The 16,568-nt window shown below is 43.8% G+C and overlaps 1 protein-coding gene across 8 annotated transcripts in view; it reads right to left on the reverse strand.

The window, feature by feature from the left end:
- Positions 1 to 16,568, reverse strand: part of CUX1 (cut like homeobox 1) — a 266,339-nt gene that overhangs the window by 101,156 nt on the left and 148,615 nt on the right. For all 8 annotated transcript variants that reach the window (XM_079955383.1, XM_079955381.1, XM_079955379.1 and 5 more), the window contains exons 6-8: positions 15,773 to 15,896; positions 14,368 to 14,444; positions 13,196 to 13,262 (exon numbers count right to left, since the gene is read on the reverse strand). In XM_079955383.1, the coding sequence (XP_079811509.1) occupies positions 13,196 to 13,262; positions 14,368 to 14,444; positions 15,773 to 15,896 (268 nt within the window). The remainder of the gene's footprint in view (positions 1 to 13,195; positions 13,263 to 14,367; positions 14,445 to 15,772; positions 15,897 to 16,568) is intronic.

Consider the following 16,568-nt stretch of genomic DNA (forward strand, 5'->3'; position numbering starts at 1 on the left):
ACGCACTTCCAGAAGAACTTTACAAAAGACTACCCAGACAGAACTAGCCCAGAATTCCCAATTCCACAAAAGTGAATAAAGGTAATTGCCATCCATTACTATTTGCTCCCAGCAGCCAAGTATTGAGGTACGCTGGCTCTGAACACGGATGTTCCATTTAGGGATCTTGTCTTGTAACCATTGACTGCCAGTTACGAATGTGTGTAATGCAGAATTCATTGTGATGTAGTGATAGTCATGGGCTGAGATGCTACACAAGACAATTTAGTGATAAATACACGGAGAAGAATATAGGTCTATCAATAGCTATTAGTCATGATGGTGAAATGGTCTCTCCATGTTTAGAGGCCATCATCATCAACAACAACAACATGAGTCGGGGTACCATTTTCTAGGGAACAATAGCAGCAGTGGGCTATTGCCTTCAGCTTATGGGCATCTTGAAGGCATAAGCTTAGGTGCTGGTGGAAAGAAGATGCTGGACTAGATAGAATTTTGGTCCAATCTGCAGAGATCTTCTTAATCCTATTCTAACATAATCTAAAGTACCAAACATCACACACCTTGAGCCAGGGAGTTCTATTAGGCAGAATCTTCTCTGTCCAGAACTTACTGCTAGCCTACATACAAAGAGTTCACTTAACATATGCAACATGTTGGTCACCTGCCAGTTCTGCTTGTGGCACTTCCTAGGCGTGAAAGGCTTGTTGTATCTTCCTTTTTCACATGCGGGAGGACCAAAAACCCACAGAGAATATATATTTGAAATTTACTGCGGAGGCAAACGTTTCTGTTTTATTAGCTGGACAGGGTAACGTTTTTTGGCAAGGGGAAAAAAGTAACATTTTCCCAGTTGCTGTTTTCTTCTTTTTATTGCACTGAGTAACTGTTAATATGAAGCCACAAGGGCTCGTTAAAATGCGCTGCTAAATTTTTTTATTACAACCTCTTGCAAATAATAAAAAAAACCCTACAGTTCCCCCTACTGATATTGGGGAACTGTACAATTCACTTAAATAAAAGAACGGCATTGCATCCCTGACTTAACAATGGCAAAGAAAATAGTGGAAGGGATAGAGAAGATTGGGGTGCAATAGCTAGTTCCGGTCTCCCAAGGAGGCTCAAGATGTTCCTTTCTCAGACCGGCAGCTAGGGCCGCCCAGGAGATTTTGCGGAAAATGCCTCCCCCCCCCCCGCATGCCTGCCTGTCACTGCTTGCCCACTGCTGCCCAAGAACAGGGTGGGTGGGGCTCACAGCAGAGGAGGAAGTGGCTTACAAGGGCAGGAAGCAGATCTGCCACACCTGCCCACTGTCTGGAGCCTGCCACCTCATGGGCAGGCCAGCCCTGCCAGCTGCGCAGTAAGCTGATTTTGCAACAGAGGGGAGGTTCGGAGGCAGTTTCTGATACCGTACCGTAGAGGAGTCTAAAGAATACAAAAGGAGGGAGGGAGAAAATTCCAGAGGGCACAAGCAAGCTCTTAAATGAAGGGCTGGCACGTAAGACAATCAATTATTTGATCCAGCTTAAATATTCAATGAATCACAAGGATGGTGATGATCAGAGTATGAGCCATTTTGCAAAACTCCTTCTAAAAAGTCTCACATTTTAATAGCTACTGTTACTTTGCTTTGTTTCTGGTTTACATCCAATAAATAAAAAAGTACATGGAGGTTGACCCTGCCATTCCTAGATAAAAGCCAGAGACTACAGCGAGTTCTATGAATGCTTTGCATTTTACCTAACCTTGCTAAAAGTAATAATACTACGCTTTTTAAAGTTAATTCCAGTGTTTTATAATAGCAGCTATGCTAATGAAACAATCTGTTTTGTTATGTTGATAATGTTAAAACATTTTTCTGCTTGAGCAAATCTTGGGGGGGGGGTGTTGTTTTGTTAATATTAATAAAAACAATAATTTACACCCAATCATTTTTTAAGATTATTATGAGCTCTGGTGAACAAATTAAGGTTCACATGAGCATCTCTGATGTCCAACTACATAGCTTCTCAAAATTGTTAAGCAAAGTAGATATCCATAGCAGATCTTTTAGGTGAAGGAGAGTTCATTTCTCTTGTTTCAATTTGACTTTCTCTCCTTTGCTATTAATGGGGGCTGGTGGAAGAGTTAAACTGGAAAGAGAAATTTTTTATGTCCAACTGGTACAGATTTATCTGCTGGACTTTTATGGAAAACCTTCAATAAACCTTAAATAATTAAGGAACAGACAGGAAGCTTTTAGGCTGCTCCAAAAATTCTGTGCAACTGTGTCCTTCAAGAGCCAGCTACGTTACAAAGTAAACCATAAACTTAGGACCTTAACAAAGGGGGTGGGGATATTCTCTTGTTCACTCTGTGAAGAGTGTGTGTGTGCAGAGAGGGGGAAAGAGACAATGAGTGTATTTTTGTGTGTGTTTAGCAGGGGTGGCGTTTCTTTAGAATGAAGGAATCGGAGAACTACAATTTTTGGTGTTTGAGACACTTTACAGGAGCGGTGCATTAGGATTATGTTCAAGTGTGGCTTAAGAAGCTACTGTTCAAGAAATCGTAATGATAAAGTCCCACACTAAGTCAAGTTCTTTCTTCCCAGGAATATCAAGACAACAAAATGGATGAACACTATCCAACATGTAAACATTTTGCCTCTTGGCACCGTTGCAAAGGGAAAACCAAGTCAATCATGTTTTTAAAGATACCTGAAAAGAATACAGTGGTACCTTGGGTTAAATACTTAATTCTTATATCACTGTGTTCCATAACCTTAAGTAATGTCAGTTACATTTCAGTTACAGTAATAATCCCCTAGTCAACAGCTACATAATTAATGATTTCCATTCGTCATGGTACAATATATAAATTTATAAAGCTTCAAGTGAGGAACTCAAACTATTATTTTTAGTCTGCCCTGTGTGTGAAAACTGTTATATCCAGGGAGATTCCTTCTGTCCATATATGGACTGCATTCATTTCAAGGAGACTGACATAACATAAGCTTACTTGGACTCGAGGCCTCTTCTTCAGATGCAGTGAGTGTTACCTTCATGCAACGAAGTGGGTTCTAGTCACAAAAGATGCTGCTGCAATCAATTCATGGGTCTTTAAAGGAGAACCATGGGGAACTGACTTTTTGGCAGCTCATATGAAGGGAGACTCCTCAGTAGGCAACTGGAGCCAGGGAGGGGGTGTGGGGAGAAGGCATGAAATATTGTCTCCGGCCCCTGCTCTTTTAATTGCAGCTCCATTATGTCTGCTCCAGCCCCTAGCAGCATCAGGCCTGCCAGAGGAATCTTTACTATTTTTATGATTCGCCATAAACCTGCTGAAATAACATACCTCATTCTTGTAATAAGCAGAGACCTTTCATGCAAAATTTAAAAGCTGCTGATCTAATGCCTGTTAACCTGCGAACTGGTCACTCTTTGGAAGCCCTTCCTTAAGCCTCGCCCATGATTCACCTGCAGCGCACAGAGCTCTGTAAAGGAAAAGGCTGCATCCCACTAACAGAGGAAAACAGAGATTTGCTTCCTTGCTAGCATTTGCAGAAAACAGAGACATCTGTAAGTTGAACGAGCATTTGGTACCAACAGTGAGGCTGCCCTTGGCTGAATGTTGCAGCGAGAAGTTCTATAGAATATTCTGGTTAGGGACTGCGACACTGCTTAAGTCAAACTCTGCTGCACCTGCTGGACACTTCAGCACTCGGCAGGGGAGTAAATCCTGCGCAGTCACAATGTAATGGATGGCTTTTGTACCCTCCGAGGGGGGGGGGAACCCCAGTAATAAACACTGCCTATAAGGTTGCAATTTAAGATTGGCTTGCAAAATGTCACTTAGAGAGCTAAGCTTAGGTGTTGCGTGCAAACACAGTCTGTTTGATCTGAATTGATGACACTTGGTGGTCACTGATGGAAGGAAGAAGTTGGGCTAGATGGACCTTTGATCTGATCTAGAAAGGCCCTCATTTTTCCAGATATGTGCTTCCTGAAAACTAAAGTATTCCACTAGGCTGCAAAGAATCTAAGAAGCACCACCAAAATAGAGCCTTCTATTTGCAACGAAATCAAGGGAGGTCAGCCGGGTGTGTCCTCCAAGCACCGTTTACTATTATATGGCTCACTTGTAAGGAGCAAGGATACCCTTGTGCTAATTTGATGGCAGGATTGGGACCCCTAAGTCGCTTCTAGAGCCAGAAAAGGTCTCCCTTACATCCATCTCCAGGGCTCTGCAAGCATGTGCTAAAGGAAACCCTTAATAATAGCACCTTTAATGCTCAAAAGTAATTGGGCCAAATTGTGATGCCATAACACGAAGTCTCTGTTATCTCCAAGCTCCATTCCAGCAATAAAAAAGAGTGCTTACTTCGCCCCAGAGAACAATGTGATTCTATTGATGCAGTACTTAGGCACGGATGTACCAGCATGCAGACACAGTTTACAGTGCAACTGCAGTTTCCTTCTGCTTTTGCCATAAGAGGCAAGTCTGAAAGAGTAAGCATTGAGATGCCAGGTGCTGTATTAACCTCCATGTCAACGACCTCCTATTATGGGGCTTAGTCACAAACTGGCCAGGTGAGCCATCTCTTGTCACTTGTGAAGTGTTATGAAGCAGGGGCCAGACGTTCTAGCCCTTCACAGGTGTACACATTATCCCACTCGGCTCTGCTCAGGTGGCTTTGATTTTCATTTCTGTATTAGAATATGTGGTGAGGCTACGGTAAAGGATGCTGCCAAACCAGCATGCAGTGGGGCAAAGTCAGACACTGTGTGTGTGCGTGTGTATGAGAGAGAGAGAGAGAGAGAGAGAGAGAGAGAGAGAAAGAAAGAAAGAACACTAACTGTAGAGACCTATAAAATTCAAGCTTCCTATTATCTAGTCCCAATGTATGATCCATCCCCCAGTTCAGACTCTGATCAGATCAAAGGTTTGGGTGCTTTAATGCTTCCCTTGTCCCTACTTGAAATTGCACCCCCACTTTCAATGCTGCAGTTGGCTTCAGTGGAGAAGCCAAAATATACCAAATCTCTCCCCACCCTGTGAGGCAAGTAACAGCTGTGTGTGATCTCAGCTGGAGAAACTGAGTAGCAGAAAAAGATTAAGTACCCCTCACCCCCACCATGTCATTGCTCCAATCAAAATCAGACCACCTCTCTTTCCCCACCAGCAGCTTAAAAAAAAAAGTTTTAGAAAAACCCTGGGAGAGCTGATCACAGTTCTGCTGTGTCACATCTGTTCTGACCCTCAATGGAAGAGTGTCTGCTTGACACTGGCTTTATTTAGTAAAAAAGAAGGGGTTTTCTTACTATGGATTCCTGTTCTCATTGGGTCAGGAAGAAACCCATGACCCAAATGGGAAGCAGCTGCTCCCAGGGACAGGAAGCAGGACTCAGTTCCTGCCAACTCTCTTTACAGAAAATGTCCCTCACCCCAACGGGGCTTAGTTGAGCTTTGGGCAATCTTTCTCCTCCCGATAAACCTTTTGCCTTTTGTTCAGATTTCTCTGCCCTGCTGATATTTCCTCTCCAATACCACAGGGAAAACGGGCAAACCTTTTGGCTGAAGAACGCGAGCCCGTCCACGATTGTTAAAAAGTGTAAATGTATTTCTGTGGTATCACTTTAAAGTCAAGTTGTGCATGCAATTCAAAAGGGCTCAAGGCAAACACTTTAAACACTGCTTGAGTGTAAATCCTTTGCTGAGTGCCATTAACACCTCTGCCTGTTTTGTATCCAGTCTGACTCTCTGCAGCTAACATCTCCCTCTATCACATTTTAAACATGCAAGACTCTTTCTCCCATTATGGATGGTAGGCATACAGTTCTCTCCTCTAATGCAATTGTTAACACGTTAATGTTATGAGTGTCATCAGAGGCAACACTCAGGCTTATTTCTGGAGAAAACTTGCAGTATTCCTGGAGCCTTCATGACCTATGCTGATAGGTGCACATGGCAGAGTCTGGAGTTACAGTTGTATAAAAAAGGATTAGTTGAGATAGCTCAGTGTTGGAGATGTGGCAAGGACAACGTCTCTCTGAAACATGATTGTACAGTGTTCTTAACAAGTTTTGGGAGAAAGTGCTGGACTCTGTAACTATGACTTTGCAGAAAAAGTTAAAGCTTTCAGCCTAGAATATTTTATTGAACTATGTATCTGCAGTATGGGAATTATCAACGGAACAATGGAAATGGATTTTCTGCACCCTAATGGTGGCCAAGAGATTGATATTGAGGAATTAGAATAATATCATGGGCTGTTCCTTGAGTCCGTTAGATGACATCGCAAGGGATCGTTGCCTTAGGAGAGCAAGAAAAATTCTCAGGGATGACTCACACCCCAGCCTCTTTAATCTTCTCCCCTTTGGTAGGAGATATAGAAGTATACTCAGCCGTACCAACAGGCTAAAAAATAGTTTCTATCCATGGGTTGTTAGGCTGTTGAACGAAAAATAACATAGTGAAATTGACTTGCGAGGTGGTGTGCTGTTTGGTAAGAGATTGAGTGTTTGTGGGAGGGGGGATGCTCGTTTAATTTCATTGTACACAGGTTGTACAATGACAATAAAGGTATTATTATTATTATTATTAATTGGAAAAATAAAAATATGATACCCTTCAATCAATGGACTGACAATACGACATCAATGGCAATTTATGAACGGACTGCTTACAGGCACAGACGCTGTATGGATAAATATGATAGCATTTGGAATGAGTTTATACAAAGTGTAGTAGGCGATTAACATTTACATAAGCACCAGGACAATAACACTATACCAATTTATACAAGAATGTATGGGAATATTGTATATTGCTTCTTCTTTTCTTTGCATATTTTTGCTTTTATATGTATCTTTGAGGTTTTTCTCCCTCTCCCTCCCTCCCCCCCGGATCACTTTATTTCTTTTAACTGAAATCACCTTAATAAAACATAAATATTTTTAAAAAAGGGAGTGTCTCCCAGAGTGAAGTTTGTGGCTAGGAAAGTTTTCAACGGCATGAATCTATCTGCAATGTGTAATGGGACCGGGTGGGAGAAGGGAGAGAGATGGTGGGTTCTGAACACCAGGGGTTGATTTCTCAAACTAAGAGGTCTCCTTGGGAATCACACCTGACTTGGAATACCTTCCATTCCTAGGGATGATAGTAGTTGTAGTCCAAAAACAGCTGGAGACCCAAGATTGAGAAACCCTGATCTAGACGTTCTTGAACATTGCCAAACAGACTGATGCATGAACAGCAGCAAAGACAGGAAGCGGGAGTGGGGGAGAAACCCTAAGCAGATGTTATTCAACCATTTCTTATCATTTATTGATCCATCAGAAAACTTCCCCGTACAGTCAGAAGAAGGTCACGAGACTATAAGAATATCAGTTCCATCCCAGCCTACATGGCACCACAGAAGAGGCTACATATAACTCATTGGAGAACCGTCCCCAGGTCTGAACCCAGGAATCATCATGCAATATGGCTGCAAAAGAACTGAGACCTTGGCAGGTTGCTGCCAGTACAAGCGGACAGCCTGAGGTTAGGTGGGCGAATGCTCTGATTTGGTACAAGGAAGCTACATGTGTTCAACTCCACATAATCCCCATGCTTCTTCAAGAGGAGAGGAGAGGGATCTATGCAGGCTGTTGCGAAGAGTTAGCCACAAGTAAGGAAGGGTCCTACATGCTGATAGATTGCAGCAATCGGGATCAGCAAACGAGACCAACAATAAATCTGTATCTGAAGGCACAGTTGCAATGTTGGAAATAATCAAATAAATGGAACAAAAGCCTTTCGCCGTCTCCCTGGCTGGCTCTGTGGGGAAATTAACTGGTCCGCGCAGGGGTTAATGCCAGCTGATGCCGACTGCCCTGAGCCTGTGCTTTGTTCAGCGGAGCGTTAAATCTGAAAGCTCCAGAGAGGGCCGCGCCGCCATGCTGCAAGGGCCGGGGTATAGAGTTCTGCATTAAAAATGCATGTTGCAGGCTTGCCATGGTCCTCGGCTCTGGCTGAAAGGAGTGCTGGCGGGAAAGTATTAGACACCCCACCATCTCCCTGGCAATTGGAGACATTCCTCAACAAACAGCACCTCGGGAAAGGAATGAAAGGGCAAACAAACCATGAAACAAATCAAAGCGTTCAATTATCTCCCTCCCTTTCTCTTGGAAAGGAAACTTTTCAGTTTCCAAGCCAGCCAGCTGTTTGGTGCCATATTAAATTTGCTTTACGGGAGGGTACAGGAGAGATTTCCACGCTGGAGAGAAGGGGGAGAGCAGAGCAGAGGTGGGAACCCTTTTGTGGAGCAAATTGTACTCCCATTATATTATTTCCGCTGCCCCCCTGCTCCACATTTACTCTCAGATAAGGACCAAAATGTAACCTTAGCGAGACCATCATCCTGCAAATGCAGCAGTCAAACTGCACAGTGAGCAGCATCTAGAGAGAAACAAAGCAGGTAAGATGATACTGCTGTTGGTGAAATGTTTGCTTGGTATCGGAGCCACAGATCGACTTGTCTACATTTCTATGGGAGCAACAAAGCAATAGTAGGCCTATTTGGGAAGAGAGAAAAACTGATCACAAGGCTGGGTGGGGGTACAGTTAATACGCATAACATGACACATAAAACATTGTGGACCTGGGAGCTCAGGCGTAGCTAATGCAGCATTTACGCTTTAGGAAAAACTTGTTTTAGTATTACGGGCCTCAAAGTAAAACACGGCGGCAGCACAAAAATTCACGCACTATCCAACACTGGTCCTTAAAAATCTGAGTTTTAAGATTCTGAAGATCTTAAATATAGAAACATTACCACAGTATTTCAGATATTCATATCAAGGGAAGGCACACCTGATTATGCACAGTGGGGTGGGGATTAGAAATGTTACAGAGGAGACAATTTGAGTACAATCTGCCAGATAAAAAAGAGAAACGCAAAGCCTTCTCTCAAACAGGGCTGCAATATGAAATTCCCTCTCTGGCTGAATTCTGGGGAAGTCTCCCTGAAACCCACCGTGCTGTGTGGCTCCAGACATCCAGATAGAGCCCTCCATGCCACAACTGCCAATCAACTGGGAAGATAGTCAAAGTAGGGAGGGTTTGTTTGCAAGGCATCCTTTAGGAGCCACAAAACCCTACACTGGGGTATAGAAGTCTCTAGTTAGCACCCAAACCTGACACAGGAATTAAAAGATCAAAAAGTGCAACTGGAAGGAGAAGCTAAAAGCAGAGGGCCAAATAAACCTCCCATGGGATCAAGCTCTGCAACTGGGGAGAGGCGACAGAAAAGGGCCCTCTCGTGCCTCCAGACCAACTTGGAACCCAGCCACATCGGGACACAGAAAAGAGCCTTCCCCTCAGATTTTAGGGAGCAGGAGGGATAACATGGGAGGCCAGTTACATTCCTAAACTCCACCCAAGCTTCTCACATGCACTCCAACAATGCCAGGCCCCTTCCAATTTCACTAATTACAAGAAACAAATCCCAGGGGGAAATAGTATGAATATTTAAGGAGAAAGCACTAACATACTCCTTCCCAAGAAATCAAAAACACCATCAGGGAAAATAAAAGAAATCCCCAACCCAACTAAGCCGTACACCCCGTAGCTTAGAAAGAACCTTCTACTAAAATCCACCTTTTAATATTTTTGCCTGGGGAGAGAGGGGCGCAGAGGGAAGAAAAGCACCCATAGAGTCTCCTGTTATACTCCCTCATTTCCGAGAAGGCATCTGCTCCCCTGCCAGCAAGTACATTTCCAGGACATCACAGCTGTGCTGATCATAAATTTGAATTGCCACCTTATTAAGGGCTGAAGGCTGCACTGGTAAGGTGAGGGGAAGAAAGAGACAGAGGTTACGCTATGTGACTGAAGGTGCTTAAAGCTAATCAGCTTCTGGCTAGAGGTTTCAGCCTCTCCTCTATTAGGAGAAACCTAGGCCCCATTTGGTGCCATATGCTGCTTGGATCACATTCACAGGGGGCAAGGCAGCCTGTCAGAAATAGGCAGAGCATCACGGTGGGCATTTCCTTCTGCAGACTTGCATTTTATCTCAGAGCGCTTTACTCCTAGTTATGCTTATATATTATTTTTTTAAGAACCTAAATTGGTTTTTAAACTATTGATGAAATTTTAGGTGCAATGCTGCTTTTAAAAAAAGCCACCTTGTCAGGCCATTCAGCTAGAAAGGTGGACTATAAGAATGACAAAATTAATTAGATTTATATCCCACCTTTCCTCCAAGGAGCTCAAGGTGGTATACATGGGTGTGTCCCCCCCCCCCCCCGTTTTATCCTCACAGCAATACTGGGAGGTGGGTCAGGCTGAGAGGCAGTGACTGGCCCATGAGTCACCCAAGGAGCTTCATGGCTTAGTGGGGATTTGAACCCTGGTCTCCCAAGTCCTAGTCCAACACCGGCTCTCAGTCAACTTTACAACAGGTGTGTGATTACATCATTAACAACACAGCTATAGACAGAGCCACTACAGTATAGCATTCTTCCCCAACCTGGTACTCTCCAGATGTTTTGGACTGCATCATCCCTGGCCAATAGCCATGCTGTTGGTGAAGACTGTGAGACAAAAGCAAAAACGATGGTAGAGAACCCTGCTTTATCCCACAGAGCCAAAGTATCTGTCCCTATGTTGTCCTACCTAATTTTAATCACAGTGCCCATTTCAGACTCATCACCAAGCAATGGTTTCTTATCACAGATGGGCTTCCAAGCTCTTTCTTCCCTTCATGCGCTCCAATTCCATTTCTCGCTTTCAAGTCTGCAACAACTAGAGTTTGCCAAGATGCGCAGATTGGGAAAGCCATGTCTAGTGCAAACTAGCTTGCCTCCAGATCAGTCTGGGAAACCTAGTTTAAACTGCAGTTTCACATTCTGGACTGCACAAGCCTGAAGTCCACAAACAATAGTCAAATGATGCTATGGCTGTGATGCCTAACCCGAGCCAGTGCAGCTAAACAGTCACCTACAATATCAACTGTACAGACAAAGCATGTCATGATCAGGGTTCCAGGGCTGGATTTGGATGACTCACCAGTCCGGGGGACGGGGATGACTCTCAGCACCCTCTTCTACACAAACAGCAAAAGGGCGTTCAAACATTGTACTGACTTTGAAGTCCCAACAATTGGGACTTCAAAGTGTGGTGTCAGTTGACTGACAGATGTGCAACTTTGTCCACTTATAAAATTTGGTTCACATTCAAATGAGAATATTTTGATCTCACCCAGAGGATAGAAGAAGTTCCCCACCCCAATCTATCTACTTCCTTTAAGTCCCTGTCTCACAGCACCTATATTTCAAGAGACATGTGCAAATTCGTGAGGTAAAGTGGCTATTGCATAAATCCCACCGGAAATTTAAAATATGCACATATAGATGACAGTGCTGCCCAAGTAGCTCCTTTTAAAAAAACTGCATGAACAGTGAGTCAAGAGTCCCTAAGAAACTTGAACCACCATTTCTAATGCACAGGAAGTTTCCCAAAATCGCACCTAACATGCTTCAATACAACCTAGACCCATTGCGTCTCATTCTTCCACTGAGGCTGGGTAAAACATTCATCCTGGTGGTTAAACACAAATGCAGACTTCCAGAAAACTGCAATATGGCTCATACACAATGCAGGGCTGAATGGCATCTTCTCAAGCCTTGGACCTTGCACATACAGGGCCATGTCTCCAACATGCAGGTCTGAACCAGCCCTCAAAGGAACAAAGGGAGCTGCTGTCTATCAGGCCAGACTATTTGCCTATCTACTCCAATACTGTCTACTTCAATAGCATCTTTCCAGGGTCTTGGACAGAGTTAACAGGTCTTTTCCCAGCACCCTGACCCTTTTTAAAACTAGAGGTGCTGGGGACTGGACCTGGGATCTTCTACATGCAAAAGCAGGGGCTCTCTCACTGAGCTGGGGTTCCTCCCTTCGACCATCCTGGCAGAACAACCATGTCTCTCCTTGTCCTGTCTCCTCCTTCACCCTACATTCACTGCCAAGTCTTGTCTCCTCTTGCCCAATTCCTCCAAGTGCTCCCCATTTATTGCTGCTGCTTTTCTCAGGCCTCTCCTGCTTGGCTTGCCTCTTGAAGAGAAACAGGCAGGCCTGCCATCCATTTATTTAACCTAGGAAGAGCCGCAATCTGAAAACCTTGAAATCCTCTTACACAACTGTTTTGGCAAGCCCCACCATGCCCCAACAAACATTAAACTGTGCTTGCCATTTGTCTCAGGAATCCTGCATTAATAAACATGAAGAGGAGCACTTTCTACCTCCCACACTCAGTGACAGATGAAAACAAAGACCAGCTGTAGTCATCAATGGATCCTTGTTCTGCACATAAAGGCCTAATTGCATTTTATTTCAAGCCTACACATGGAAAACTTTACTGATGGCATCTTGTCGATTTCAGATTCTAGTATCCCAGTTGATGTGCTGCAAAGCCATTTTTGTTCTAGTCATTAACACCTTCACTACCCCAGAGAAAGGCAATAAAGAATATTTGGGGGCATACTTCCTGATTGGACAAATGGTATACACAAATCCAACTCCTTGGGAGCAACCTGAGCCCTTTTCTCACTGAGGTTATCTGTAGGAATGCCGTTAGTTGTTTGCTGTGTTAGCAATAGGCATCTAGTGTTGCTGGGCCCATAAATCTATGGTGTTGGATGGAGAAATCACCACCACCACTACAAGGTTTTCATTTTAGAGAAACCTATCTTGTTGGAAAGTGGGGTGTGAGTGTGTAACATTAGTTCCATCAAGAAGATGGGTTAAATCTTGGGCAGTGGCAACCTCTCAGTGTCAGAGTGCCAGACTTGCTTTAAAGCATCTTCATATGCTGGCATCAAGATCATCTTGGCTATTTTCATGCCTGTGTGGATTTGGGGCCATAGGGAACAACCATGGTGCTCTTGAAATGTTAAGACCCACTACATGGGCACCTGCGCCCCCCCCCCCAATTTTATTGTTCCTATGCTAATCCAAGCATATAGAACCATAGAATTATTGTGTTTCTACTGCACCCTGCAGAGACACTTCCATTTATATTAGAAAAAAAATATGTAGATGAAGTCATCATGTACACGGGTCTAAGAACCAGGCCCAGTTTTTAAAAATTTCTATTTTGCTTTTCCCAATGAGATGAAGATGGCAGAGCACTAAAAACACGCGGCATATCTAAAGAGGAGCCAAGAAGTCTTACTTTGCCGTTGTTTCCTCATCATATTTTGTCTTCAGGTCAAATAACTCCGTCCGTGTCTTTTCCAAGGCTGAAGGGGATAGAGGGGGAAAAGCAACATGCCAAGGCATTACTGACATGTTAAGAGCGACGTAATGATAAAAAAGGGCTACTCAATTACTATTGAACTATAAACTGTTCTCTGTCTGAAAAGTCATCTTGCATTAAGCTTTCTCCCTGACCAAACAAAATCACATTGCAGAAAAACAAGGCTTAAAAGCTTTTCAAAATTCTTTCCTTTAGAAAACACACACACATACACTCTCTCTCTCTTTCAGGAACAGTGAAAGTTTCCAGATTCTGTCCCGCTGAATCTAGCTAAGCACATTATATTCCGTTTATAGATCTGCTTCTGTGACACAAACCATTTGTGCCAGTTAAAACGGGGACCTGCTCTGGATTCAGATGGGAAAGAAGCCAGGCAGGCTGAAGCTCAGGCAGGGAAGCAAGAGCAGGTAAGTCAAGAACAAGCTACTGGCAGAGGGGGGAAGGAGAGACAGAGGGTAGGAAGGGACAACTTCAAGTGACTGAACTTCAGTGTGGGGGCCAAAGGAAGGAAAGTAACTCCCATGTCTAAATCTTTCTGAGAACATCAGGCACAGAAATCAAGATGCAGCTGAATCATAGGCAACAGACTGATCTGGTCCCAGGTCTGGGGGTATAAGAGGGTCCTCCTCAACAAAGGCCATTGGTGGCCACAAAGATCCCAGGGTGCTTGTCGAGGGCTGAGGACCCAACCTTTAACTGGCCACAGGCAGAGTTGGTCTGGTAGGAGGGGAAAATCCTGCCTGAGAATGGCTTCCCATGAGCAAATCATTGGCCACTGTGAGGACTGGATGCTGGGATAGATGTGCCCCCCTTTGGGCTCATCTTGTGTTCTAAGCTTGGTTCTAAGCCATTCCCATAGTACCAGTGTGGATGCTATGGTGAACCAAAGTTCATCCTCATCAGAAATCCATGTAAGTAGTGGAGGTGAGTGGGAGTGAGCTCATGTATGGCAGGCTTGAGGTCTCCTAACTATGGTTCGGAAACTGGTAGCCTTGCATCTGCTCCGGTACAAAGAGAGGAGGTGGCCAATGTTTTGATGAACCCAAAGCACTTCCCCCTTCTCCGTTTGAATCAGGCAAATAGCAAACCTGTTTGCAATGCTTGCACTTTGTGTTCAGCCTCCTCCAGCTTTGAGGCTGTCGAAACCTGCGTCTCTTGCAACATTCTGTAAGGAGAAAGCCAAGGAAACAAAAGGCAACTTAAAATATATTCATCTCCATGTAACATAAAATAGAAACATAAAAATGCATCTTACACAGGGTTGGAACCGATGAGTTCTTCCACGGTCTAATTTCAACAGAAGCAAGCTCCTCTGAGTGCATTCTCTAAAACAAGGATAGCTAACCTTTTTTGGTTTGAGGGTCTGTTGGCCAGCATACTCTGGGATCTGCATACCAGCAATGGGTGAGACCCTCCCCCCTGTGAGCCATTCAGCTGATCGGTGCAGAAAGGATTATCAACCCTCCCCACTCATCAATGGATCAATCTGATGTTCAGTGATGGACATCATAGCCCCAATGCAGACAAGTCAATGTGGAAAAAGTGCCAGACAGTTTAAAAATTCTTGCACATTTGGCATTTGGTAGTCCCTTTCTTTTTCAGAAGAGACTTATTTGGGAGCTTATGAGCAAATCAACAATTATAAATGCATTCAATGAATCATTTAATGATCAAGATTGGCCTATGGGACATAGGTTCCCCACCCTTGGTTTAAATACATGCACCTGACTGATCTCTAACACAGAGCAGGTTTGTGCCCCAAAAGATGAAAAAAATGGCTCCATTCCAAACAATAACACTTCCCCAACCATGGACGGTTGTTTTCATGTGCATGCTCTCTAGTGTGCTACCTTTGGACCAAAGGGTGAGCAGTACAGGGTCGGTATCAAAACCCCTAATCACTAGACAGCCTTATTAATGTAGATAATATGCATGCTTCACATTTCTGGAGGGAAGTTTTTAATGAGTGATATTTTAATGTATTTTTGGTTTCTATGGAAGCCGCCCAGAGTGGCTGGGGAAACCCAGCCAGATGGGCGGGGTACAAATAATAAATTATTATTATTATTATTATTATTATTATTATTATTATTATTATTATTATTTCTGGAGCACATTTAAGAACTTTCAAGCGCTTCACATACATGATTAGAGCAGTCCTTCTATTTTCCTGGGCTTTTAAAAAGGATTTTTAAAAATTTGCTGGCTGTTTTTATGCTGCCCATGATTTCAATGGTCTTCTTAACTACAGTACTGTGTGTTATTTGTATTTGTAGTTTTATCTGTGTTGCTTTACCTTTTACATGAAGGATGGTCTATAATGATAAATACAATATTAAAACAAGCACCACCACTGCATTCACCACCATCCTGCCCATTCCTTGGTGCTTGAGGGGTTAGAAACCAGACCCAATATGCTCTTCTTTCAAAAGGGAAAGACTGGGGGCAGGGAATACAGAAATGCCCCCCCCCCCCCCGCACACATTAACTTACCTTTCTTTCTCAGCAAAGTCATTCTGCAACTTTTGTTCCTTCTCAAGAGCAATGTTCTCCGCTTGGTTCTTCAGGGTCTGCTCATATTCCCGGATTTTCTCTTTAAGTGCTTTTATTGTCACCTCTGTTTTGAGTGGGGAGGGGAGAGAGAAAGAAAGAAAGAAAGCGAGGGGAGAAAATGAGCCAAGGTAAATAATGATACCACGCAGTGGCAGAGTGCGGCTATCTAGGAGGTGGTGCAGCAGCAGCAGCAGGGCTTAAATTTTCGTTCTCCAGCCCTGACACAAAATCAATGGCCACAAGTCCCTTTGGATACCTTTTACTCCCTAAATGGTAAATTGAACTTTAAATGTTTAAGGTTAAGCAGGATCAATGGACGCTGCTGGGAAGCGGAGTGAAGGTTTCTCTAACCTGACTACAGGGCGGAATCGCCGGCAAGACACCTCATCGCCCTACATTAAGCTCTAGGGTGATCAGAGATGAGGATCAGGAAATTGTCTGAAACAGTCACACCATGGCCTGTCCACAGGGATCTCTAGGATTTCAGAGAGGAATCCCCCCCACAACCCTAGCTGGAAATTCTGGGGACAAAAACATGAAACCTTCCCCATGCAAAGAATGCGCTTAACTATTCGACGAGAGTCCCTGAACAGCTCACGGCCAAATGTGCCCAAGGCCACTCAAACAGAGCCTCCTCCCTAGAGTGCTTAAAATATACAGGATTAGAAGCTGGCAAGCTTTTCTCAGCAGCCCTGAATGTTGCCCTGCCCAAGTTTAAGATGTATCTGCTGATACA

This window comes from Podarcis cretensis, assembly GCF_951804945.1.
Source record: "Podarcis cretensis genome assembly, chromosome: 15".
NCBI lineage: Eukaryota > Metazoa > Chordata > Lepidosauria > Squamata > Lacertidae > Podarcis > Podarcis cretensis.